This window comes from Falco naumanni, chromosome 1, assembly GCF_017639655.2.
Source record: "Falco naumanni isolate bFalNau1 chromosome 1, bFalNau1.pat, whole genome shotgun sequence".
NCBI classification, from domain to species: domain Eukaryota; kingdom Metazoa; phylum Chordata; class Aves; order Falconiformes; family Falconidae; genus Falco; species Falco naumanni.
Window position 1 is genome coordinate 47,311,148 of NC_054054.1, and position 27,153 is coordinate 47,338,300.

Consider the following 27,153-nt stretch of genomic DNA (forward strand, 5'->3'; position numbering starts at 1 on the left):
TAACCCATCTCCATTCTTATCTGCTTTTAGTATTCAAAAGATTTAACTGAAACACCTCTTACAACAATGTAAGCCCATTCATTATGCTTAGTTCATTCTCTACCAAGTTCTCTGCAATAATCTTTTACATATTTGAAGACACTTAAAATGTTTTTCCTAAACCATGTTTTCTCTCAATGAAACAAATCAAATTATTTCAAGTTTACAGCATTTGCTGAACAGAATCTCAGTGGCAACATACAAAGTCTAATCTTGCTTTATATTTTCCTGGGAGGAGATGTACAGTTGGATACTCGTTAAGATTTAAAAAGTTGAACTGAGGTGTCCAAGCACCTAGCTCTTTTATAAAAGCCAGCCACTTGGAAAAAGTGAATCTTGCTCACTTTTTTCAAAGAACACTACCTATCTAGCAGTCATCTTCAGATATGAACTTTGGACAGTCCTTGTCATTCTGTTCTAGCTTTATGAGAGGAGTTCAGAATGCAAACTTTTGTGATTAGAATTTCTCATTAACTTCTTCTAGATGGCTCTGCGGTTAGCATATAGCCTCTTTCACCCTTTGAGATGCATACTTTGGGACTATACATGGAGCCTGGCAACCCAATGTTGAGTTTTGTGTTCTATTTCAGGTTCAGGAACCTAAAATGTAAGAAGTAAATATAATTTGCAGGTATCAGAGATGTCTGTATTAAACATTGGAACACAGTGACATCATCTTCAAGATAAAAATTACTAAGCTAGTTCCAAAGCCATAAATAATATAGTTGCATTTGTACAGCTAGGCTGCCCTCGGGATCCTTGAGGGAGGGTATCGCTGTGGTCTGCTGCATGCAGCTGAACTCATCACTACCATGGATCTCCAGTTCTCTAGAGCAAATTCTAAAGAAGCAGGGGAAAGGACTTACCCAAATATTTTAAGTATAGCTTAGTGCTTGAGTCATAGGAACTCTGAAGCAGTAGTATCCCAAATCAAAAAAGCACTCAGGCAGGAAAGCAGGCATCAGTCATGTAAGACGAAATCATGTATTTATGGTGTGCTTAAGTCCTTAGCTAAATCAAGATACTTTTCCTGGATTTTAACCCAATATGGTTAATGTGAGTATATACTATGGCAGAGGAATAACAGCCTACTGAGAAGGGTGAAAAATTAACGGTTCAAAAGAGATTGTAGTCACTGCACCTCTAATTAAGAAGGAAGTTGCAGACTACCTAAAAGATCATAAAATTATTTTTTCAGCCTCTGTCTTTAAAAGCAACGTTAAGATATGCCCATCAACAGCCTTTTAAATACAATTACTTTTCATTTATTATGTAAAAGATAAATTAAAGAAGTGAGAGCAATGTCATTCTGAGATTTGTTTTCACTTGAATGCTTCTCATCATCTTCAGCACTGGGATGATGACTTGGCTTTCAAAGGACTGTAACTGTCATGGACATCAAGACAATATAACACAAGGTGATCTTGCAGGTAGCTGGAATCCATTACATCATAAATTTTCAAAAGTTTAGACAAGCCTTGGAAGTTTACTATGTGCTCAGTAGCAAGCAGGTCATTAATGTAACGCACTCTTGATGTTCTTGTAATAACACGTGTCGACCTGTCATTTAAGGCTTACTATTCATAGGTCATAACACAGTACTTGCTGTAAGATAATGCTTATTTAACAGCTTATGATCATTACTACAAACAGGACAGAATAAGAGTAGAAATATACTAAGCATATCCAAGTGAAAATTAAAATTTATTTACGGCATCTTAATTTTAGCTGAGGTAACTGTGTTCCAAGACTAGAAAATATATTGGGTGCACAAGGCAGAGATGAGCTTGGACTTTTCACTGACAAGAACAGCCAATAGAAGCTATTGCAAATCTATTGCAAAGTGGCCAACAGTCACCACTTTTATTCCATGAACTTCATTCTTGTGTGAAAAAAGCACTTTAAAGATAAAAAACAAGACCAAGCATGACATTACCCAGAAACTCACATTAAGTGACTAGTTAACACCGGCTTCCGAGAGGTTTAATTGAATAGCAATTTCAAGACAGTTCTGTCAAAGAGAACACACAATACTAAAAAAGCTATCTACAGCAAGCAGTAACTACAGTCTCTACAGCAAGCAGTTCAGCATAGCACAGGGAAGCCCAGACTGGTGGAGGCTGTGTCACTTCTGAAATGAGCCATCTCTGTGAACTAGCCATAGAAGTACAATATTACAGCCCAGTCTTGCCTCTTAGCTAGGTTTATTGTGTTGGGTATGGTGTTGCATGAGTCTGAATTTTAGAATGAAATTTAGTAACTCCATTCATCCTTTTGTTGTAATATGTACAGACATAGTTTGGGTTGACATGTACTTATGCATCACTACACTACACTGTTGACCAGTGTAAAGATTCCATAAGAATGATGTTTAATAGAAATATGGATCCAATAGTTTTCCAAGAGATGCATCTCCAAGGTTCCAGAGATAGACTGAATCACAGTACAGCGTGCCTAACCAAATTATGAAAGGAAAGCTTTTATACATAAGGTATTTTAATTCAATCAGAAGCTCATACAGCTAACCTCTTCGCAGAAACTGCCCACCATGTGTATGTTGACAAATGCTATTAAAATCCTGTAAAGGTGTTTCAAAAGGCTGGATTTCAGACAAAGTTTTAGCCTGAAGGACAGCTAAGAAATGAAGGTATGTTTTAGTGGAGAAGCCGTGAAGCTTAGAAAATAAGAAAGTGAATAAACTGGTATAAAACTTGGGTGGACTCTGGGGTGTGGCTCAGATTTTTGTCCAATAATATTCTTTTTTTATGATTTAATATTCATTAGCCTAAGGATTTCTACATGCAGAAAACCTGCTAAAAGAACAACTGACATGCATTCAGAAGTTGGAATGCTATCAGACACTGACATTAATTTATTTTTTTTCTTCTGGAGGGAACTTCAGAACGTAATTAATTCTTTATTGATCTCTTAGAGAAAAAGACTTTTTTGTCATGGTTTTCCAATTGTACAAAATGTGCTAGAAAAGATTTACAAATACCAACAATGTGCAATACCTTAAACCAGAATAAAACATTTGGTAATCCTTGGTACATTTGCTGTATCACTTATACAAATTTTAGATTAAGACCCAGAGAAAATCAGGAGACCAAGAGGAGATAAAAGGTTTGTTGTTTATTTTGCTCCTCCTTCTCATAGCTTGTTTTAATACCAACAGGATGTAACCAACTACAATAAGGTCAAAGAACTAACTGTTTGCCCTAAAGATTTTATTTATCAATAGTGGACTATGAGAGATGAATAAGTATCTGGAATGGGAAAGTATCTGTGAAGGTTGTGATTTTATGTCTTCTCTTTGGCGCTAAATAAATTAGGGACAAAATTCCAAAGCCAAGGTGAATTCACTAGGAACCGATCAGGTACACAGATGTCTACATACAAGCTGGCCACCCCAGACCTATTTTGTATCCAATGGTGAGAAGCCAACACTTCTAATGTGCAATTGACCTTATTACACAGAGGACATCAACAACAGGCAAAATGAATCTCTTTAGATATATTACAGATGTCCAAGAACAGATGAGATTTAACATACTCTTTGTATTTCTGTAATTAATAAGTCATATAATAGAATCAAGAGAAAGTTACTTCCAAGCATTAGCTTTCCCAAAGCTTAAGAGTCAGCAGAATCATTATGTAATGATTTTGTAGACACACATGACACTTCTGACTGACAAAAACATTTGCCTGTAATATTTAATTAAATTTAAAGTTACTGTGTAGCAACTGTAAGAGGTTGACAGCTGCCAAGAGCTGTGAGGTTGCTGAATAGAATGGTATTTCTGGAGCCTTGCCCAGAGTTGAGACAAAATTTGACTCATCTTCATGCATACATTTGCAATATACCTCCAAACTAAATTAAGGATTTCACTCCATCACAAGGTCCTAGTGATATCATGTTAGAGCTAAGAATTGACTATAATATCAATAGAATCTTCTAAGAGACTCTAAAGTGAAAGATGATCTTTCCATACCTGTTTGTGACCTTGTGTTGTGTTCTCCCAGAATGCACATGCCACAAACACCAATTCAGTTATTGGTAACAGGAAAATTACAATTTGACCTCCATTGTTTCTTTATACTACTTCAGAGTATATTAACGAATACTGCAGTGAGTAGGAAATACTGCAGCTGCAAAAGCTATGCCTGCAAAAATTTAGAAACTGTAGGATAGTAATTGAGCTAGATCAGGACTGATGAATTCATCATATCTATTTTTGCTTTCATTTTCAGCTAACAATCTGTTGACAAAAAACAGATACAAAAGATTAAAAGAGAGAGAGGAACAAAGAAAATATGAAAATTGCTTTACATTACATGACATCATTCCACTCAATCTCCTTATGTGTTACAGCATTTTATTCAATCTTTTCTGTCCTAGCTGTTCAAACTGTAATCTTCTTGACATATATCCTGTCACTTACTGAATGCTCGTGCACTTTTGAGTACAATGGGAGTCCCAGTCTCAATAAAGATTTTTAGGCATCACCACAGTACAAAGAGGAATAAAAAAATACCTTCAAACAGCTAAGTAACTAACATTCCACCTCTTTGATCGTTTGATCTGCATACCAAAGAGATCAGTAAATAATAATATGGGAATGGAGATAAGAAATATTGTTTTTAATTACTGAAGTACCACTTTTACCAAGTATCACATCATCCATCAGAAGATGGAAGCACTAAACCCTATGAGTTCAAAGGAATCCCATGAGCTCTGGACTCCCTGTTTCTTGTATATATGTAATTTGATTCCAGTACATCTACTGGATAGCCAAGTGGGTTTCAAAAATGCCTTTAACTTTTACTGAGAAAAGTTGCTCTGCAATTTTTCAGGTGGATAACCTATTTAACTGCTGCTCTATCTTTTTAAAAAGAATTGGTGAACAATAATACAGTGAGAAAGTTATCAGCATGCACTGTTCAGAATATATTATCGCTCCAGCTTTAGTCACAAAGCTCATACTGGTCAACTGGATTGCAACATTTTGACATATGGTAATTACCACTGCAGAGAAGAAAAGGCTCAGAATGTCAGAAAGGAATTCTAACCTACAGTGTTAAAACAGCATTAACAATAGACAGCATAGCAAAATACTGTCTTTTGTTATCACTACACAGTAATACAATAGTTTAATTTATTCTTATTATATTGTCTAATTACTATATAAAATTAAAAAAGCAACATTTACCACTGAGAAGCCAGTGTGGAAAAGATATCAGTGGTTTCAGGTTCTTGGAACAGTTTCAAAAGTTCTGGTTCAGATGATAAGTCAGCAAGGATCCTTAACTCAATATGGGAAAAATCTAGAAAACAGTGTTAAAATAAATCTATTGCTCTAAAATAAACACACACACCTGCATTTTAACTAAACTATCACAAATTAAAATGCAAGCCCAGACTGTTCAGTCATTTCCTCGTGCTCAAAAAAACCAGATGCCTGTAAAAAAGCTTATACTGAAGGAGTTACATTCCAGCCACAGATCACAAGGTGTCTGATTCCTTCATTATCTTCAAGTGTCAAATTAATCTTATTAGCTCTTTGTTTCTACTGACAAGGCTTACATATCACCCATTTCCAAAGCACAGTAAGGAGTATACATAAAATAACAATATGAATTGATACTACAGGATTTGACAGCCTTGTAAAATATGTCATCCAAAGGAGAAGGGAAAAAGAGAGGACAGAACTGTGAACATTAATATGTATGAGAACCATAATACATACTATCTTACCTGCTGCTAGTAATGTATATCCCTTTTTCGAAACAAACAATGTTCTTGGGGAAATAGTTACTATTTCCTCTTCTTTCCCTAGAAAGGAGACAGACATTTAAGTCCCAAACCCCAATCCAAAAAATATTGGGTTAAAAACCATAGGAGGTTGTAAATAACATACCTAACACACAACTAAAACCACACAAATCTTAATGTAAGCAACCTAGTAGAGCAACTACCAGAACCACAATTATTTTCCTTTATCAGTGATGTACAGCATTTTTATCTCTGCCATCCTTGCAGTACCATTTCTCCTCCTCTTTCAAAACCAAACTCTTCCCAAAGCACTAGCTAACAAATATCTTCAATAACTAACACTATTCACAGATCACTTAATAAAGAAGGCATTCAGATAAGGGAGGGTCTATAGAGACAAACTAAAAAAATATTTTTTCTTATCTTTGAATGTACCACAGCATTGTGGTAATAACCAAATTCTGACTTACAGGTGGTAGGGGAATACAATATTGAGGACATACAGTTGATACAGGCATCCAAATTCTAATTACAGAAATCCCCTGTAATATCACAAAGCAATAATGTACATTGACATGGTATTAGAAACTCAGTGCATCCTGGGAACGCCACTTGTCTTGGAATAGAAAGATATGGTGGCTTGAAATACAACAGAATTAATCTGATCAGCATAAAAGTGGGGAAAAAACCATATGTCTTGATACAGGAATTAAAAACGTAGAAATATATTTTTGAGAAGCACATATTATAAGATCATGGACAAAACTGATTGGACTGCTCCCATGAAGACCTATGTGCCACAGTTGCAAATTGCAGCTCAGGTTTACTCAGCCACTGCTCATGCATTTTATTTAAAACTTTAAAAAAAACACTTATAAAATATCAGGTAGATAAAACTGCTGTTGAAGTTTTACATTGTCTTCCACAGACTCCTGTTTTATGATCTGTATTATTTCAAATGCAGGGAGTGAATAGCTGTGAAAAGGCAAGCCTGCCCTTATCTGAGAAGCAAGTGCAACAGATGAGCAGCATTTCCCAACTACGGCTGTAGGTGTTCAAGGAGAGCTTATGTGGGCAAATGTCTCCCTTGTATTTGAGTCTACTGTTGTGGGTTTCACTTTTCATCACTTGGATCACACTTTTCTACGTTTACCTTGGTTCTCTCTAAATCATCTGCCTTAAAGCCACTTCTGTTACCAAAACAACACATCTGACCAAGTATTGGTGTTCAGTTGTGAGTTTGATTAAAATGACCCAGCTTTAACATCTATCTCAGGCAAATCCTTACAAGCAGAATGCACACAAATTTGTCCCTAGGATATTTAATGGAGTTAAGATGTGTAATTTCATCTGGAAAAAGGAACAGTGAGATAGTAGAGGGAAAGAAAAAAAATCTGAAAGTTTTTGACTATTTAGATCAGTGCTGAACGAGCACTTTTTTTGCAGGAATGCCCAGCAAAAAGCAACTGGTTTAAATGAGAATGTAAAACTAATTATCAATAATCTATTCTATTCTTTAATGCTGGAGCTATTGGTCTGCTTTAAAATACAACTCAGTAAAATAATTAGATAAAATTGCCTTTTCCTGTTAGTAAAAACACACTTTACCTTTTATGTACTGTTTCCTTTTAATTCTAACTGGATGTTTAGAGATACCTTGAATGTTCTACAAATAAGAAAAAAAAATGCTTAGTAATTTAAAGTCTATGAAAACACAATTATGAAGCAGCATAAGAAAATTAGTGATACTAATGCCAGTAAGTTTTTCCCCATATAATAAATAAGATTAACCACTTTGCCTTTCAAAAGAATCTTCATACATCTGGATCTATAGGTACTTTTGAATATTTGCTCTTCCTTGAAAACTGGAAGCTCGTAAGAACAATTTCTCACGGGCAACCTTTCCAAATCCTAATCTCTAGATGCACAACAGAACATAATTAATAACCCAATAAAAATAATTTTATTCTTATTTTTTAGATATGGTGCATTACTTTCAAGAAAAGAACGCATGTGAACCCTGCCTTCAGCTAAGGCAACAAATTCTTCTTCAGCCTCTAGAAATTTTTCAAATATCTATTCCCACTTTTTTTAAACACATGCTAAAATAAAGAAGGAGCTCTTTCTTAACTACAGCACATCAGTCAAAATTAAAAGTGAGAACTAAGTTTATCAACAAACATGCAGGACTAGGAATAAAAGATTTTTCTTTAAAGATCTGAGTTCATACACCTCCAGTAAAGAATGAGAAATGACATGTGATAGCTTCCTTGTGTTATTTTACGTCTCTTCATCTAGAGAGATAACACATGACAAGACAATTCTTGTCATGTGTTTCAAGCTCAGTTTTCGTAATTCCACACAATTACTTTGCAAGTGGTTAAGGAATTAGATGAACATACTACTATTATATAATGCTGTGACTTCACGAGATGGAAATAGTGCTGTATAATTTCCAAATCAGAATGATCATTTTCTATGTAATTTTAAACTCAAAATTGTTATATTAAACTTAAGAGGAATGTAATCATACTGCAAAAGCTATTTAAATTTAAAGCAAAAGTAAAAGAACAAGACCTCCAAAACAGAACAGTATAGTTTCTAGTCTTAGTATTACACTTAAAGATCTACAATTAAATGTATTAAAGGTGAATGCCCACCACAACACCACACACAAAGAGATAGGAAACTACCACATAAAATACATATTATTTTCACACCGTGGGTAAACTAGGAACACTTCTCTCAATGCATCAATGCAAAGCCTGACCCAGAAGAAGCACTTGCCATCTTTAATATTTTATTCTTCAGTTTCTAGAAGCATTTAAAAATACAGTTGTGGCAATGCTTATTGTAATGCTATTAACCATATTTTGAAATAAGTGGTTATTTAACCTGTGCACAAAACTAAAATTTCTATTGATAATTATCAATTTCTAGTGATAACAAGTTGAGGAGGATCACTGCTTGTTCATATGAATAATAAGCGGTTTAAGTGGCCAGGAAGCTAGCAGATCCTCAGAAGTTCAGAGAACTAAGTCCTTTATTATGTACCTGGACATGAATGTGGGAGCCTAATCTTACACATTTAAAAACAAAATCACAGTATTTTAATTCTGACTTGAATAATTTTAATGGTAGAGATCATCCTATGGACTTCTTGAGCTCTATATTGGTATTGAGATGTACTTAATAAGATACCCTCCAGCACAGGTTAAAGAGTTGTTTGTAGATACTCTCACTGATTATTGTTCCTTAACTCATTTGCTTCAAAATCCTGAAACAAAGTGAAATATTTTTTTTTTTTTTCAAAATCTATCCAGAATGGTAAAAGTAAATCATTATATTGCTGTCTTGATTTCACTGACAGCATATGCAGAAAGTCTGCTTTTAATGCAATTTTAGAAGTGTTACTAATAATTCTGAAAAACACTAGTAAGTAATTACAAGTGCAAAATGTACTTTCACTTGTAAATTAGTTAACAACTCATAATTTGAATAAATCATCAGCAAAGTAACTCAAGAAACATGCAAGTGGTAATGCTCATCTTTAAGCTATTGGAATAGCTTAATAGATTCCACTCATCTAATTTTAGATGTCTTCAGGCTAGCCGTTGGTCTAAACTAGCTGTCTAGAATCCCTCCATAGTCAGTAGACAAAGACAGATTTAACTACCTGCTGGAGATTCCCATGTGTATATGACACATACTTAGAATGATTTGAATGGGTTGACCTAAGATTCCCCTGGAGATGTTCTCTAAGATTTAGATTATCAAATTTTATGAGATAAATTTACTTTATATATTTCAAAGGATGGAGAAATAAGGAGACAATCTCAGAAAAGTCTTCCAAATGGAAAGCTTTCATGTGCTTGAGTTACAAATTAGGTGACAATTTTATGTATCAAAAGTGGAAGACTGATGTAACTTTGGTCAATGATTATTACTACCTTGGACTACACAATACAGCCTGTGTTTCTGCTTTTCTGTATTCATTTCAAATATTTTTCTGCAAAACCTTCACAGATCCAATCTGAGATGTGACTGTTATCCTTTACCATTAGAAAAGGGCATCCACATTTTATTAGAAGTTGTAAAGAAACAAATGCTCTCTCTGAACAATTATGCTCAAACAGACAAGAAGGAATATACTTGAAAGAACATGATGAAAAAGCTGGATGTGAAAGTTAACTATTAATACTTCTCTTCATTGTTTCTGAGTAAGGCAGGGGAAAAAAAAAAAGTCAAGCTATTCTAGTAGATGATTAACAGGAAAACACTAGCATTGGTTAAAAAAACACCACCATAATCCAAAATTCATTTCCAGAGGCTCCAATGGACAAAAGGACAGATGAAGTCAACATCCCAGTTTCAATTATGTTTGAAAGGCTGTGATGACCAGGGCAGGTTCCTGAGTGCTGGAAGAAAGCAAGTATCACTGCTTTCTTCCAGGAAGAGGATACAGAAAACTACAGGCCAATCAGCCTCTCCTCAATTCCTGGGAAGGTGATGGAGCAAATAATCCTGGAAAACATTTGCAAACACATTAAAGTCAAAAGATGATCTGGGGTAGTCAGCATAGATTTACAAAGGGGAAATCACGCTTAACCAACAATAGCCTTTCGCAATGAAGCAACTAGCTCAGTGGATGAAGGGAGAGCAGCAGATGTTGTTTACCTTGACTTCAGCAAGGCTTTCAAAACAATCTCTCTTAAAAGCCTCATAGACAAGCTGATGAAGTACAAGCTAGATAAGTGGACAGTGAGGTGGACTGAAAACTGGCTGAACTACCAGGTTCAAAGGGTTTTGACGAATGGCACAAAGACCAGCTGGAGGGCAGGCACTCACCGAGTACCCCAGTGGCCAATACTGCTCAACACTTCCATTAATGACCTGGATAACAGGACTGAGCGCAACCTCAGCAAGATGGCATACAATCCAAAACTGAGACATCAGATACATGTTGATACATCAGAGGGCTGCTCTGCGATTCAGAGAAACCTCAGCTCTGGAGAAATGGCCTATCAGGTTCTCACAGAGTTTACAGTCTGGAAAGCAGGTTTGCAGAAAACGACCTGTGAATTCTGGTGGAAAGAAAAAAAAAAAAAAGTTGAACATGAACCAGCAGTGAGCCTTTGTACCTAGGAAGGCCAACAGCATCCTGGGCTGTGTCAGGAAAAGTGTCACCAGTGTCAGGCATTATGAGCAGAGTGCAAGCGTCACCTCTCTTGACCTGCTGGTCCCAAAAAAACCTGCTCTAGCGGACCCTGCTTTGAGCAGGGAGGGGTTGGGCTAGATACTCTCCAGTGGTCCTGTCCAACCTCACCTGTCTTATGATTCTATGATTCTGGTTTTATAACATTACTGTAATTGAGTAATTTATATATCCCAGTGTCAATCCATCTCACTCTCTCTACTCCACATGGTTTCTGGCTGAGACAGAATTGAAGCCTTCAATGGTATGAGGCAGTGGAAAGACAAAGACAGATTCTGGTTTCATTCCAAAGCAATCTAATAAAAATACATATTTTTAAAAAATATTTAACAGATATATATGTAGCTACACTTGTAGCATAACACGAAAATTCAAAGATTAAAGGCAGAAACAAATACTTTGCAGAAACTGTAGTCAGTTAGTGCATCATGTCTTACGCAGACCGTCAGAAAAAAGATTGTATTATCTTGATTATGGAAAATGCATGCAAAAATGTACACCTAAGATGCATAAATAATTTTGGCAAACCTGCAACACAATTAATGAGAACTAGTTGATTGTATAAATGGAAATTTCTGTTTTTAAAAATGTTTTCCATAGAATCATAGAATTATTTAGGTTGGAAAATACCTTTAGGATCATAGAGTCCAACTGCTAATCCAGGACTGCCAAGTCCACCACTAAACCATGTCTCTAAGGGTGACATTTACACATCTTTTAAACACCTCCAGGGATGGTGACTCCACCACTTCCCTGGGCAGCCTTTTTCAATGCTCGATAATCCTTTCGGTGAATAAATTTTTCCTAATATCTAACCTAAACCTTCCCTGGCACGACTTGAGGCAGTTTTCTCTCGTGCTGTCACTTGTTATCTGGGAGAAGACACCGACCCCTACATGCCTACAACCTCCTTGTCCCACCACCCCCACCCCCCAAGCATTAAATCATTAAATATTAAATTCTGAAATATAGTTATCAAACTTATAAGAAAAAGAAAGCACTGAATCTTATCTGCACTGAAGTCACTTTGGGTGTGATAAATTCAGACTGACTGTCTTTTTCCTGGGTGTCCAAAGCTGACACCTTTCTTTGGCACTGGACCTGCCACACAGGGATGTAGCACTTCATAAACTCATCATCTATTTTAGAATTTCAGGTACTTGACACATTTCCCCAGCATCTGGATGGTTGTTGGATCACTGTTTTTTTAGCTAAACTCTTCAGAAAACATTGTGCTGGAAAAGTAGGGAGGCATAGGCATGGCAGGAAAAAAATAATCTCAGTAGGAACACTAGATTAAAACAATACATGTTGAAAAAAGACTGCTGATTTCTTTCCTCCTACCTCCATAATTTGATTTTTTTGCCACGATAATCCATCCTGACTGGTGATCCTGATGCATCCCTTAGTCCAGTGTTTTAGCAAAGGTTAGAAATCTGTTTTCTTGGTTCTGAAAATACTTCTATTAAAAGTTGTTCTACTTTTAGTCTGTTGTTTCAGGTGGAGACAGTGTAGATTCTTGCCTGCACCATTAGCTTCTGTATACAGAGCCATTGAGAAACAATGACAGACTTCACTTTGGCAAGGAGACTCAGAATTGATGGGCTCAATGTCTCTGTTACAGCCTCACAAACACAGCTTTCTCATGAAGCATTCAAGCTTTGCAAAAAGGATGCTCTAATCCATAGGGAAAGTCATTGTATCAAAGAGGAGCAGAATTATCAATGAAAACAAAACCTAATCAAAATCCAACAAAAATATGTAATTCCCAGCTTGATGAGTTTATTTTAGTTAGATGTATTTTCTGTTGAGCTTTCCATTCTACATCTACATTCGCAATTGATTTTTTATTCCTTCCTCGGTTAAAAAACAGCACATTATTTTGGTCCTCTCAAAGGATTACAGCATTCAGATATATATTGGCTAAATTACTTTTGAAGTCAGTATAGTTGGACCACCTAATCACAGAGGCTGGTGGTGCATTTTAATTATTCCTTACTCTGTGTCAAGTCAAATCATTGATCATATTTCCTGTTAAATTCCCCTTTCAGTTATTTATATCGATTCAGTTAACTCATACCTCTCCCTCTCTACATACATTTTCAGTAGCATAAGTTGCTATTTTCTGAGCAAATAACCTCAGTCAACCCTGGTAACTCCCTAGAAATAGATGTTTATATAGGTATACAAACACATCTATAGCCATACATAGATTCTTTTTTTTTCTAGAAAATGGCTCATTAATCTACGAACTGCTCAGATCTGCATTTCTAAATACCTACAATATATGGCTGTCTTAAGACCTACAAACTGCAGGGAGGGGAATAGGGAAAAAACAACAGTTAAGTTCCTGAAATAAATGAGAATGCATGGAGGTAGCTTCAGACTCCTCTATAGCCAACTGATTCTGATTAATTCCTGCACTGATCTAATGACTTAATTAAAAATAACAGAGACAAAACTTACTACTAACGTAAGAGTATCCACTTATAAATATATATAGTATAGATGTGTCACAAGGGAAGAGCAAAAACAGCCAAGGAATTAGACTGAGCAGATATAAGGAAGCAGCTAGACCAGGTAAAGTTGCAATGTATATATCTTTTGATGTGGCAGCTAATCCACCTGCTGTTACAGTGAGGCACAGTGCCAAACACAAGAGCAAAATAAAGACAATTGAGGAATTAAACACTGTTTTACTGTGGCTACCAATGCCAGAAAAAAGCAAAAAATAGCTGCATTTCTTGTAAGCAAGACTATTTCCTGGAAATTAATAATTTCCCAATACTGGATAAAAACACAAATATTTCTCTTCTGTTTGAAAAAAGTTCAGAGCAGTGAAATTCTAGTTTATTTCATGAAATGTAGCACTCCAGGAAAAACTGAAGCATTGCAAATCCAAAAGTGTCTGGCGTTTCTTTTGGTATCTTCTCCAGAAAGTTTATGAAAAAAATTAGGCCAGACTGCTCTTTCTGAACAAGAGCTCAGCTCTACACAACAAAACACGACATAAGCTTTTAAGTTCATGACATCTGTCTGATGGCTAGCATTTTATTACTTTTGGAGCAGAAGTAATACTTTGGTCTTACAGACTAGACTTCATTGAAAAAAAAATAGTAAGTGGAGTTATATTACATAACTCCACTTATTTTTTACTTTTTATTCTTGTAGTGGATTTCTTTCTATTTACTTCAAAATTTTCTCACTCCTTTTCCTTCTTTATCAGTTGTCTTCTCTTGCTTTACATGGGATGACACCTACTGATAAATTATGCTCTCATAGCTCAGTTAATCGATTTAAGAAGAAATATAAGCACAGGTTCAGTGAGCTACTTCCTTAACCATCAGCACTCTGCTTGCTCCTCTGTTAAAGGCCAAAAGTGCTGGAGAAATGGCAAGGAAAACTGCACACTGCCCAAAACAGTCTTCTTGCAACGCAGAACAAGATTTCAGAGTCCTGAGGGCATGCACAATAACAAATTTACTCAATTTGTCTGGCACCTCCAAAGTTAGTGGCAACTCAGTGCAAATTACACAGCAAAAAAAAATAATTAAAAAACCCCAACCCTTCATGATTTCTCTTTTGGAAAATTGCCATATTTAATTATTGTCAATAGCAGCATTTATTTTTTATTGTAAAGGAATAAACACTTATTTTCTGTGACTTCTATAAAACAGAATTTCAAGACATTCTGAAGATCTAATTTTTAAAATTTAGCAAGTAGCTTAATAAACAGCGAAAATAAAAATGAACAGGGTCACCATAGCAATACCAGCCTGGTATGTATGTGTACAGGCATTCCTAAGAAAATCTTGACTTGTCTGCAATTGCCACCTAGTGGCTAGTTAAAAATGAGATATCTGTTTTCTGTGTTCAAAAACACAGAAACGTACAGACTTCTGGTGAAGGATTTCTTCATTTTTGCACTAGTTACTGGTTTTCAGCAGCAAACAACCATTCAAAGGTAATGCACTCCCCTTTTCCCTTATCCAGCAGCACAAAATTATCAGGGATTTAGAGGTCAGTCAAGTGGGAGACTTAGCGGTATTCATCATGTTCCCCACAAGCTTAAGCAGCTTTCAAAGTGAATACAAGCAAAGAAGAACAGGGCAACCAAAAACATTGACTTCTTACTTTAGAGAGTTGGCCATAAGAATAGTGCATTCGATTTCCTATGATTAATCCTCTTTCTGCTACCTAGCAATGACCTCCGGTAATAAATAATATTTTAGAAGCACATGACAAAGGAATCAATGAGAGATTTTGAAAATAATAAAAATACTGTCTTTTACTAACTTACTGCTTTTGACATTTTCTGTGATTTATTATTTTGTCAAACTGTGGGTTTAGCCCAGATGCTTGATTAAATACTGACAGATTACTAACCTTCACACAGCAAGGAAGTTTGTATATACACAGCTCTACACATCTTTCAAAGAGACAAAGACTTCTTTTGTTTCCCTATATAATTGACTAAATTTAAATTACTTATTTCATTTCATTTTCCTTAAAGAAAATTATACTCAAAACATAAGCTTTGTTAAACTAATGCTCATTAGTATGGGAGGCTATTAAACTCTGGGATGAACTCCAAGAAGATACGATTTGGTTTTAGTGAAAAAACGTTAAGGCATAGAGATGACAACGCTCTGAGTGGCAGTTGGAGCTAGTAAATATTGTACTAGTTGTATATTAGCTGTATATTATAGCTTTAAAGTAAACACTGTCAAGGGAATATTGCCCAAAAAGTACAGATACTAGACCTTCAAACACAGGAAAAATTACAAGATTTCCAGGCTGGAGGAATTTACTTTCTAAAGAAAAGATATAACAATTGTTTTAAGAAAGGGTAAAATTTAGCATCTCAAACAAGATAGTTTCACATACTGAGGAATTTACTGAGCATATGTTATCAAGGAATTCCTCTTAAAAGGCTACAAAAAGTGTGAACAGGAGGCTAATTGAGGGAGTTAAAGGAAAACTAAATAACCAATGTCTCTTTCATGATCACAGTGAGGAAAGGACAATTCTTGATTTGATAGAAGTGGACCTTAACTACAAGATCCTAAGAGGCACAGCCAGCAGATGATCATGTTAGTATGGGAGAACTAAGGACAACAAGGCCATGTGGGAGTCAGCAAGATGACCTCTGTCCTATTCTATCTTCAGTGACCATTATACAAACGAATGTTATTTGTTGTTACTCCAAATCTGACAGAGTGCATCCATCTTCAAAACTCTGGCTAAAGTTTCCTGAGGTTTTCTGAAAGGATGCTGAGAAAATAAAGAAATGGCAAATCTTTCATTCATTGACACAGAAAAAAAGAACTGTCACCGGAGAAAGCTGAATGTAATAGGGATATAGAGCTACAGACATAATTTCCCTGAAATTCTTTGGGATGCCAACGACAAAGCTTTTGAAAATCAGTATTGTCTGAAAACTGGACCACCCAAGATAAGAAGTCTCTTTTGCTGTACTAACTTTTGATCTTCACCTATTCTTATTCAATCTTTTTTTATCATTCTTCATTTCTGTCTCCTCCATTTTTTGTCTTGTCAGATTTTTTTTAAGTAATTTTTGCTGACTGAGATACAGAATGGGAGAACAAAATATAGCAAAATAAACTATAGAAATACTTGTATTATGTTAAAACATAACAAAACCTATGCTGAGATCAGAATTCAACTATATTTTGTCCTTGCAAAAAGGAATTCAGCCATTAGAGGAATATGCTAACACCTCTCACTTCTGAGAGCTTGCAAGACAAGACATAATCTGTGTGTTCTCTCAGAACATATGTCTCCAAGCTTTGAGTATTTCCTAAAAGCGTACATCTAAAAATCAGATTAATAGAATACTTCATATGAAGAATAAAAAATTCAAGCAGAATTTCTAGAATATTAATCAACTCACAAGAGGTATCAACAGACACCTTCATAATAAATAGGTCTATATATATTTAATATAAAGATCTAGATGCATTTCTGCCCATTGCTGAAGATTCAAGCTGAGCAACCGTCTTATGGATGAGGACAGTGAAAACGAACTCTGTAGGACATGGGCTCTATTAAATTCTTCAGTACAGAGGCACAATAACTGTGACCACACAGAGACATCAGGGGATGCTAACATATGCCGATCTTAACCATAAGGAAAAAGTGCTCAGCCAGGAGTTGAAATTTGTAAGGATAAACAGTGGAAGAATAAAGACTGTGAAAGACAAGTGAATAGCATCACTTGCTTCTTGTAACCAAAATACCATGCTAACATTGCTCTTAAACTACTCTAAAATTCTGTGGACTTTGTAAAAAGACACAACACAGTGTATAGATTAATTTCTTTAACAGAATACTTTAATAATAGATATTACTATAGTTACTTCACTTTAAAACACCTTTTAATCTGTAAGATAGTGAAACCTACCCAGCTAAAAAACCAACAACTTGTTTTGAGCAAAAATGACGCTAATTTCATTTCTTGTTAGCTGTGTGCTTCAGTCACATTCATATTAGACAAAAAACAAACTGGAAGTAGCACTAGCTGTGTTCCAGCATGGATTTCCAAAACATGATAAGTATATAGTTTTGGCTTCTACCTGCAGTATTTCCCAAACATTGCTGGCAAAGGCCATTCAAAGGATAAAATATAACCAACTACCTTATAGCCCACTTGACAGCATTCAAGTGGGCATTCAAGTACTGACAATTTAACTTATACATAGTGTATTGAAACATAGTATCTTTGAATTTTAATGAAACAACTGGAAGTATGCAGTGCTATCTTCTAACACAGGAAAATTTTACAGGAACTTTTTTTCCTCCCATTTCTACAAGTCTAAGCTCCTCTGAGGAGCTTTTTGCCAGAAGCTGAAGGAGAGTGAAGGAGGAATTCAGCCTCCGCAGTCAATATTTCATAATGTGCTAAAAATACTTTAGCTGATACTATTCTAACTTGTATAGAATCTTTCATTTTTGAGCTGTTAATTTTAATTAATCTATATATTCCTGTGCTTATGTTTAGTTTGCAGAAGAAATAATAACAGACTCCCTATCTTACCCTACATATAAATAAAATGCAAGTATTTTTATGTTGATTACTGCGTAGAAGCAGATTTGTACTAGGCACACATTATCTTTCTTTAAATAACACACAGACAATTATACATACAAAGATAATCCCAAATAGAAGAGAAGCGTAGAGTTATATACATGATTGAACTGCTCTTGTTAGTACAGAATTACAGCCTAGGTGATCCTTCAAGCTTTATTGAGCTAAATGGAAAATATTATGCTATAAAATATAGTCCTTGTATAGGATACACCACACATACCATGAGATTCATGAATTTATACAAATCAGGAGCATTAGTACAGAGAATACCAAAGACATGCATATATCATAGAAAAGGACACTATGTGTACTCAAGATGCTAAGAGAACAAAGGTCTCTGATGCAGAAACCTTATTTCTGTATTTGGATATTGCATGAACAAGATGTTGTTCTGGAGGATCAGACACGGGTGTTATGATACAGCTAACAGTGACTTACGCTGTAGTTGTCACACCAATAACTAAGAACATCACATTGTAATGTTAAAGTTGTGTAAATTTTCATCATGAATGAAATTGAATTAAAGTCTTGTCAACATGCTCATTCACTCATTTAAGTAAATTTTCCCTATCATAAAACAAAAACAGTGATGAGTAAGGAAGAAAGAGAGGAAATAGAGAAATTCTGTCTCCAATGTTGTAAACAGTTTCTTTAAATGCTAAAGCCTTCAGTAAAATATTTCTAAAAAAAATAAAGCAAAACCAAAAGAGATTGTAAAAACATCAAAACTCTATAAATACTCATAAAAATGAGATACTTCAGTGCTATTAGTACAGTCAAAATTGGCACATGACTCAAGAGCATTGGAATAAATATACTGAAAAGAAACATGGCACAAAAATGCATTCTGAATGCAAGAGATACTCAGAGAACACAGACCAACCACAACAAACAGCACGCACACTCTGACTTTCTCTAAGAGCATATTGACTCATCTTAGTTATAGTTGGTTTTACTGACTAGAAAACATGACACTAACGGCTTTGATGCAAAGGTCTGAGAAAATGCATAAACATTGTAATCTCTGTTAAGACAACCCACCATTATTTTAGTGAAGCCAACATCACAGCGTAATTAGCTAAAAATGATTGTTAGCCTGGATGACATTAAAAATTCTCGTCGAAAGTCTCCTATATATGAACCTGTCTGATTTGTCTCTATCCCCAGTGCTTTCCAACTAACATACTTTAAAAAAAAAAAACATAGAACACACACATGTAAAATCAATGCAAACGTTAAGACCCGTACCATCTATTTTAAGTCAACATTCATTTCAGCAGACAGTGTACGAAAACAAGCTTACGAAAATTACATTGCTAACAGTGCAGTTTCAAAAGCAGCCAAAGCATTGGTTCATTTCTGCAAAAAAAAATAGGAAGATGCAATCACATCTTTGCTCCCAGACTCGGTGTCTGGCTCCTTACGTTGCATCAGCTCTGCCAAAGCCTTCTAAAAGCTTTGAAGGAAAGGGACAGGGAAAAAACAGGACACTTCAAATATACACAGCAGCTCATCACTATTGAAATACCTTGTAGAACACCCTGTTTGTACTGGAATCCAATTGTGACTATAGAGTACAAACTTTCAGAAAGAGTACTGGCAGTATCACAGATCACCCTATAGCCTTAATGATACCTGGGACAAAATGCCTGAAATTATAGAGCTATCACAACAGTTTTGATAGCATGATTCTGACAGTCCACCTTTTTTGGTGTGCACATGTGGGGATGCTAAGGATGTAAACCCCATTGGGGTAGTGTTATGAAAAGGGAGACAAACAGGCAGCATCTCATCCACACTGTCCATAGACAATCCCAAAACTATTCCAAAACCACATTTGAGTTTTATCTCATAGGTAAGTAGTCCATTCACTCCAGAAGACAGCTCAGAAGGAAAGTAATAGAGATACAGTGTGGATAATCAGAAAAACTGGTTTGCTAAGTTAATTAACAGACTGATTTTTGATGGCAATTGCTTGGAGGGGTCTCTACTTCAAGAGATTCTCTCCCCCATTAGAATGAATACCAGATGGGTAATTTATTATTCATATTTCAAACACTATTAGGAACACCCATTTTCTAATAAATAAGCATGCAATTCTCTATCATGCATTCACTATCAGAAAACATTACTTATATTTGTTGGAGAGACTGAGGTATGTTAAATAGTTCAGGTTCTTTACGGTCCTTCTTTGAACACATTAACATTGAACATGCCCCAATTAGTTTCCCTTTTAAATTGCATTCCTGCTTTCCAAATTAAAGGTTAACGTACTGCTTTGATTGACAGGTTAAATTATTTTATTTCTTTGCCTTTTTGGGTAAGCTAGTAAAAGCATTTCTCCTGGGGAGAAATAGGCATGGGGTTTTTTTATTTATTTTTCAGTTGGTCTGGGAAGGTACAAAGTTTATTTATCTTCAGCATAACTTGTTCTAACTAAAAGGAAGGAAATGCCCCCTGAAGCCCACTACTTTATGCTTTTTAGTTTAACGATAAAAACATCTTCTGAAGTACAGAAGTGTAAACTCATTAGTAGCATTTCAGTTCTTTCTGCTGCAGAAGCCTGGAGGAAAGAAACCTTAATACAGAATATCTGATTCTAGCACTGATTATAACAAATTATAACATCCAATTATATGCAATCTTTATATCTTGAGATAGGACTTCTCTCTGTTCATTCTCAAAGAGGCTTGACCTTAATTGGCTTTATGCTTTTCCACCTCACTCATGACTTACTGTGGGTATATTACAAAATAATTTGACTGAAGAATTTTAGCATTTTTATTTACTTTTAGGACTCAGATACACAGGTTCTCATGGAGTAGAAAATAGTTTGTTAAAATGCTATAGCAGGAGACTACAATATAAATAACACTTTATTAAATGTGAAAAATGCATTAACTATGCAGCACACATTATAGAAGAAGAAACTAAATGATACTGAGTGCACAGTTAAACTAAAATAGATGAATACATGGAGAGCCACTGAAGTAAAGTTGTATCAAGAAGCCCCCTCTAAGCTGCTGCAATGCATAAGTCATAAAAATTCATGTGAATAAGCTTATCTATAGAAAGAAACCCACATAAAGCCAAAAATACACATCATCCATACATCAGATGTGAATTTGTCTGAAAGATCACAGGAGAGTTTATCTGAAAAAGAAATCCTGCTCTGTACCTAATGTCCGGTCATTTCTCCTTAAACCTATGAGTAAATGCCTCCTGGACTCCATTTAAGGCCTTAAAGGAAAAAGGACAGACAGATCCATTACCTTCACAAAAAAAAAAGAAAGATAAAGAAACCTTTGTTTGGAACTCCATCTCCCACAACCACTGCAGCAAAGGGGATGTGTTTTTTTTCTATTTGAATTCTCACTTTATCTGATTTACACTTGTCTTTTGCTTTAATCACCCCTTTAAGGCATTTTAAAACATGGTTAAAAATAAACTACCTCAGCAAATATTCAGCTGAAACTTGACATAACATCATAGTAACTGCAAAAATATCTACAATATTTATGATTTCTGGCAAGGATCTTCACAATCCTTTAACACTTACTAGAGTGACTGGGTACTGCAATGTATCTTCTATATCAATAAATGATTCAGAAACAGATGGTATAAGTTCCATAAACATTTCACACAAAAAAAAACTATGCCAATGTTTTTCCTTATAAGGAAAACCCAGCCTTAGGCAACCCTGCATGCTAACCTTAGCAGCATTATTTTGGAGAAAAACAACCCTTAAGAAAAGTAGATTTTGTGTCATTATTAGCATGATGGGCCAAAGGTCACCTTGTATTGTATGTGGTTGTTCATGACAGCAGCCTGTTCTTGTAAACTTGTAAACGCCTTTGCATCACATCAGAACATTTAGCAAACTGACCTTCATGATCATCTTTTCTGTTCTCTCCTATCACTTTCCCCCATCTGGGTGCATGAGAAGCAAAAGCAGCATAACACTCCTCCATTCCACTGTTAATTCAGAATCCTAGACACTGGATTTTACTCAGGAAAATGTACAAGCACTTCCTATAAATTGTTTGACGACAAACTGTATAGAAATATGTACCATGAAGGTAGGAAGATAGAAATGAAACCTGAACTGTGAACACAAGCAAAAGAAGAGCTAAGGAAGTCACTAGTATTGTGAGGATGAGAACCTCTCAGGACAAGTTTCTGCCAGGACTCCAAAAGTCACCATACCAGTCAGGACCTGCAAGGAGCCACATGAGCCCACCCATGCAAAGTAGTCAAACATAAATGTTACATCTAACATCTCTACTCCTAGGTAAGAGCTGTAGAAGACCATGGTCTTTCTCCCAAGACTGCCCAAAGATTCTAATACCACTTGTACCCACAAAGCTTAAGGCTAGTACCTGCCTAGACAGTTAAGCGGTACTCAAAGCTGCACAGATAAGAACTGACAATACTTTGGGGCACAAGTTAAAAGGACAGTGGCCTTGTGGATTCCCTCTAGCCTTCATGAGCCAAGTCCCACTTCTGCATCTATTCCCCCTCTCCCAGAGGGCCAGTGGTCAGGTCTGTGTTGAGAAAGACCATGATTAAACCAAACAGAACATTTCTGCAGGTAGGTAGTCACTACTTGTCTACTGTTATTCCCCTGCTCATGACTTGATTAGAGCCCTTGAAGCAGTCTGCAGCTGTCTCCTCCCACACCAGGTTCTGCACGCTCATCCACACAGCTATGGGCTGTGACAGAACTGGAACACAAAAGGCCTCACCAGTCCCTACAGCCAAGTCAGTATGCTTCCTAAGCTCCAAATAAAATAAAATATATTCAAATATGCCCTTAAAAAGACCACTTTAGCAAAAAAAAAAAAAAAAAAAAAAAAAGAGAGAGAGAAAGAAAAAAAATCCCAAGCATCTAGCAGTCCAGAAAGTCAAATAAATCACATTCCAGACACAAGCATGTACATCAAGATCATCATAGCCAAAGACAAGCAAGGAAGCAGAAAGAACCCAAGTGTCACAGCTATATAAGCATCTGGCAAGACTTCCAAAGTAACAGCATAGCCAGCTTAGCCCTTCACTACTATGAGGCCTGAAGCCAAATTTCAGAAGAGCTTTTTTTTTTTTTCCCCCATAATCCCCAGGGTGCCTTCTAGGGTTTACCAATCCCTTAACAAGGAATAGTTCACAAACACCAGGAATTTATTACAAAGAAGTATTCAGTGAAAGTCTAGAGAGACCATGTGGCTCAAAATCCAGGTAATTTTAAATTTCAGATAATATTAAATTCTGATCCACAATAACAAAGTATTAATAAAAAAATGTTTTAGAGTGAAACACACATTTAATAAGCTTTTTCTATCCACCATTTATAAACAATATGGCAACTGCTAGACTTAAGTAAAAATGAACATTTCATGTGTTAAAAATATTACATATTTTATATAAATAATATTATTTTTTAATTCTAACTAAACCATAAATCTTCTAATAGCCTCACTTACTGGATTTTTGGCTGAAAGCCTGCCAGTCACAGTTCCTGTCTGATTCCATGTAGAGGAAATAAATCCCTGTAGTCAAAGTAAAGTAAAAATTCCCAAAAAGAAAAGGATGAAACACACAATTAAGTTTTATTTAAAGTAAACAACAAGAAAAATAACTTACTGTAATCAGGACTACAAAATAAGAAATACTTTATCATTTTACATATACAAAAATTCTTAATCTGTAAACACTGCAATCATTTCACTTTTGATTTACTTGAAATACAGTACCTTACAGTATACTTTTTATACTTCTACCTTTCTCATGCATGTTTGTAGTCCATCCACATAAGTTGATTTCATCTTATGAACCTAAATTACATTAAAGTTTAGATAAATGCTTATTTATAAAAACCAAGATATTTTTCAAATTAAAGATCTTAATTTCCAAATGCATGTTAACTTGTACACTTCTTTTAAAAGACAGTTTTATCTCAGTAAATAACGGATGTATACTCACTAATAGCTTGACCTAATAGCATAAATTAGGTAGAGTGCTCAGTTATACCCTAAAGCCAGGTCTTTGCAGATGCTAGTAAATGAACTATGGGAATTTATTCTTCTACATCTTATATCCGCAGGTCAATAAACTACACAAAAAAGCCACACATGCACAGAAAAAGAACCTACCCAACCACCCTAACCCTTTTTTTTTTTTTCCTAAATCTTGGAAATTCATCCACTGACAACCCAAACATTAAGTGTGAGAGCAAACTAACTAGGTTGCTTTGGATTTTCAAGAGGCTCGTCACCTAAAAAAACCTATAAGTCATCTCCTTCACTTCAGAACTCAAAAAAATAAATGTTTTGTCCTAATAGTGTGCTTTATAGCACTAGGCTATAAAGGTTAACAGTGAAGTTTTCCAATTGTTTTTGCAAGAGTTGTTTGCTAGATATAATTTAACACAGTGCAAAGCAGAAGTACAAACATTAAATTAAAAAATTCTTAAGAATACCTACAACTTCAAAATTTAACTGAATATTTGAATGAACTTACATTAAAGCCAACTTCCTTATTTATTTAGCTGTGAATATGTTATCTTTCTTGCTAATTTTGTGTCAGTACAACTACACTATGCGAAAAGCATCAGCTCACCTGACGGTATTCTAAAACTATCTTTGGCAAAGGATGAAGCTCTTGCAACTTATTCAGCTGAAAAATAAAGAATGTGAATCACTAGTATACTTTTCTGTTAATATTATTAAATAATAAAACTTAACAGAATAAGTTTTGGAGGAAGACATTTTCTTGCCAAGCTGAATGGACAGAATACAGACTAATGAATAATGTCCTTCAAGCAATCTCACCCTAAGCCAAAGGAAACCTTCATTCTTTCTTGTCTTCATCAGGAGGACTGGAGATTACCCCTTCCCATTTCATTTCCCTTCCTGTCCCAGACAGGGACAAAAAGACATGCAGACATAAAAACTTTTCCACAACAACTTCAAAAACACTGGGGACATGGGTGTGGGGCATTACTTATGGACCTTTGTTTATTTTTTGTGCTAGACAGCATCAGTGCAAGAGAGAACATGATAAAAGTATACAAAACAATACATATATACACATATACATATTTATACATAAACACACAAAATCCAACAAGATAATTTATCCTATTGATCCCCTAATACAAGTTCCAGGAGACCTTGAAAACAACCTTGAAATTGTCAAATCCAAAAGCAGTAAGATAAAGCATATTTCTGATTACCTTGATTGCAAATTGCCATAAAATTTTTAAGAAAGAGAATGAAATTACTAGAGAGGGGATATGTATAAATACAACAAAAATATTTGGAACTTCAACAGTTCAGGGTGGAAAAAAAAAAAAAAAAATGCAACTGTACCAAAATGGAAATTTAAAAGCATATGGTTTTTTCTTGCTACCAGGGAAAAACATCATATTACAACTAATTATCTAGTATTTATCTATTGGAAGATTTCACCTTACCTTTAACCACATCTCAGCAGTTGTTAAAGAGGGTACTGGACTAGATAAAAGCATCACTTTGATTACAGCAACAAATCTTATGTTCCCACAAAACGATGACATGCATTCTATTTCATGGATCCCTCACATCTCCCAAGGCACTCTGTCCCTCTCCGAGATTACATACTTGATCTACGAAACCTCCTTCTCCTTGAGTAGTGTGTGGGTTTTATAGTTATCTGTTGGCATTGCCTCAGAAATTGCGTATGGTAGTTCAGACACTTGGCCCAAAAGCTGAATGTCCTCTTTAATACATGAGAAAAAAGTATTACCTTTCTGCCTGCCACAGGGCGTTAATTCTCACCAATGAGTTGTGTTCTTTAACTTCAGTGTAAACTAGAACAATGCAGTTTCAGCACCAAGTCAGAAACAGGTGCAGCTGCACAGAGGCTTCTCTTCTAAGAAGGAATTCCATTCCTATTGTCTTAACAAAATGATCTATTAGTGATCTGGACAAGGGGATCAAGTGCACTCTCAGTAAGTCTGCAGATGACACCAAGTTGGGCGGGAGTGTTGATCTGCTTGAGGGCAGGAGGCTCTGCAGAAGGGTCCAGACAGGCTGGACTGATGGGCCAAGGCCAATTGTATGAAGTTCAATAAGGCTCAGTGCTGGGTCCTGCCCTTGGGTCACAACAACCCCTTGCAGCGCTGCAGGCTTGGGGAAGAGTGGCTGGGAAGCTGCCTGAAGGAGAAGGACCTGGGAGTGCTGGTCAACAGCCAGCTGAACATGAGCCAACAATGTGCCCAGGTGGCCAGGAAGGCCAACAGCATCCTGGCTGGTATCAGAAATAGCGTGGCCACCAGGACCAGGGCAGTGACTGTCCCCCTGCACTGGGCACTGGTGAGGCCACACCTCAAAGCCTGTGTTCAGATTTGGGCCCTTCACTATGAGAAAGACATTGAGGTGCTGGACCTTGTCCAAAGGACAATGAAGCTGGTGAATGGTCTAGAGAACAATGATGAGGAGTGACTGAGGGAGCTGAAGTTATTTAGCCTGGAGAGGAGGAGACTCGAGGGGGGACCTTATTGCTCTCTACAGGTGCCTGACAGGAGGCTGTAGGCAGGTGGGGTTGGTCTCTTCTCCCAGATAACAAGTGACAGGACATAAAAAAATGGCCTCAAATTGTGCCAGGGGAGGCTTAGAAGGACAATAGGAACAATTTCTTCTCTGAAAGGGGGGTCAAGCATTGGAACAGGCTGCCCAGGGAAGTGAGAGAATCACCATCCATCCCTGGAGGTGTTTAAAAGACATGTAGATGTAGCACTTAGGGACATGGTTTAGCGGTAGACTTGGCAGTGCTTGTTTAACACTTAAACTTGATATTAAAGGTCTTTTCCAATCTAAATTTCTATGAAAAGGAAGGGGCAACCACATTTGCCTCAAGTTACCAAGAAGTCTGCAGTCTGGTCTTGACTTCATTTTTAGACAAATGTTTTTGGCAGGTTTCTCCACTTGCGTGGGATCACACATGAACGGCTTTATTTGCTCCTACACTAACAGAAGAAAG

General features: G+C 36.0%; 1 protein-coding gene across 1 annotated transcript in view; it reads right to left on the minus strand.

The window, feature by feature from the left end:
• Positions 1 to 27,153, minus strand: part of POLN (DNA polymerase nu) — a 112,566-nt gene that overhangs the window by 51,653 nt on the left and 33,760 nt on the right. Inside the window, exons 14-19 of the mRNA XM_040592381.1 lie at positions 24,751 to 24,807; positions 23,913 to 23,966; positions 23,616 to 23,681; positions 7,421 to 7,478; positions 5,795 to 5,872; positions 5,250 to 5,364 (exon numbers count right to left, since the gene is read on the minus strand). Of these exons, the coding sequence (XP_040448315.1) occupies positions 5,250 to 5,364; positions 5,795 to 5,872; positions 7,421 to 7,478; positions 23,616 to 23,681; positions 23,913 to 23,966; positions 24,751 to 24,807 (428 nt within the window). The remainder of the gene's footprint in view (positions 1 to 5,249; positions 5,365 to 5,794; positions 5,873 to 7,420; positions 7,479 to 23,615; positions 23,682 to 23,912; positions 23,967 to 24,750; positions 24,808 to 27,153) is intronic.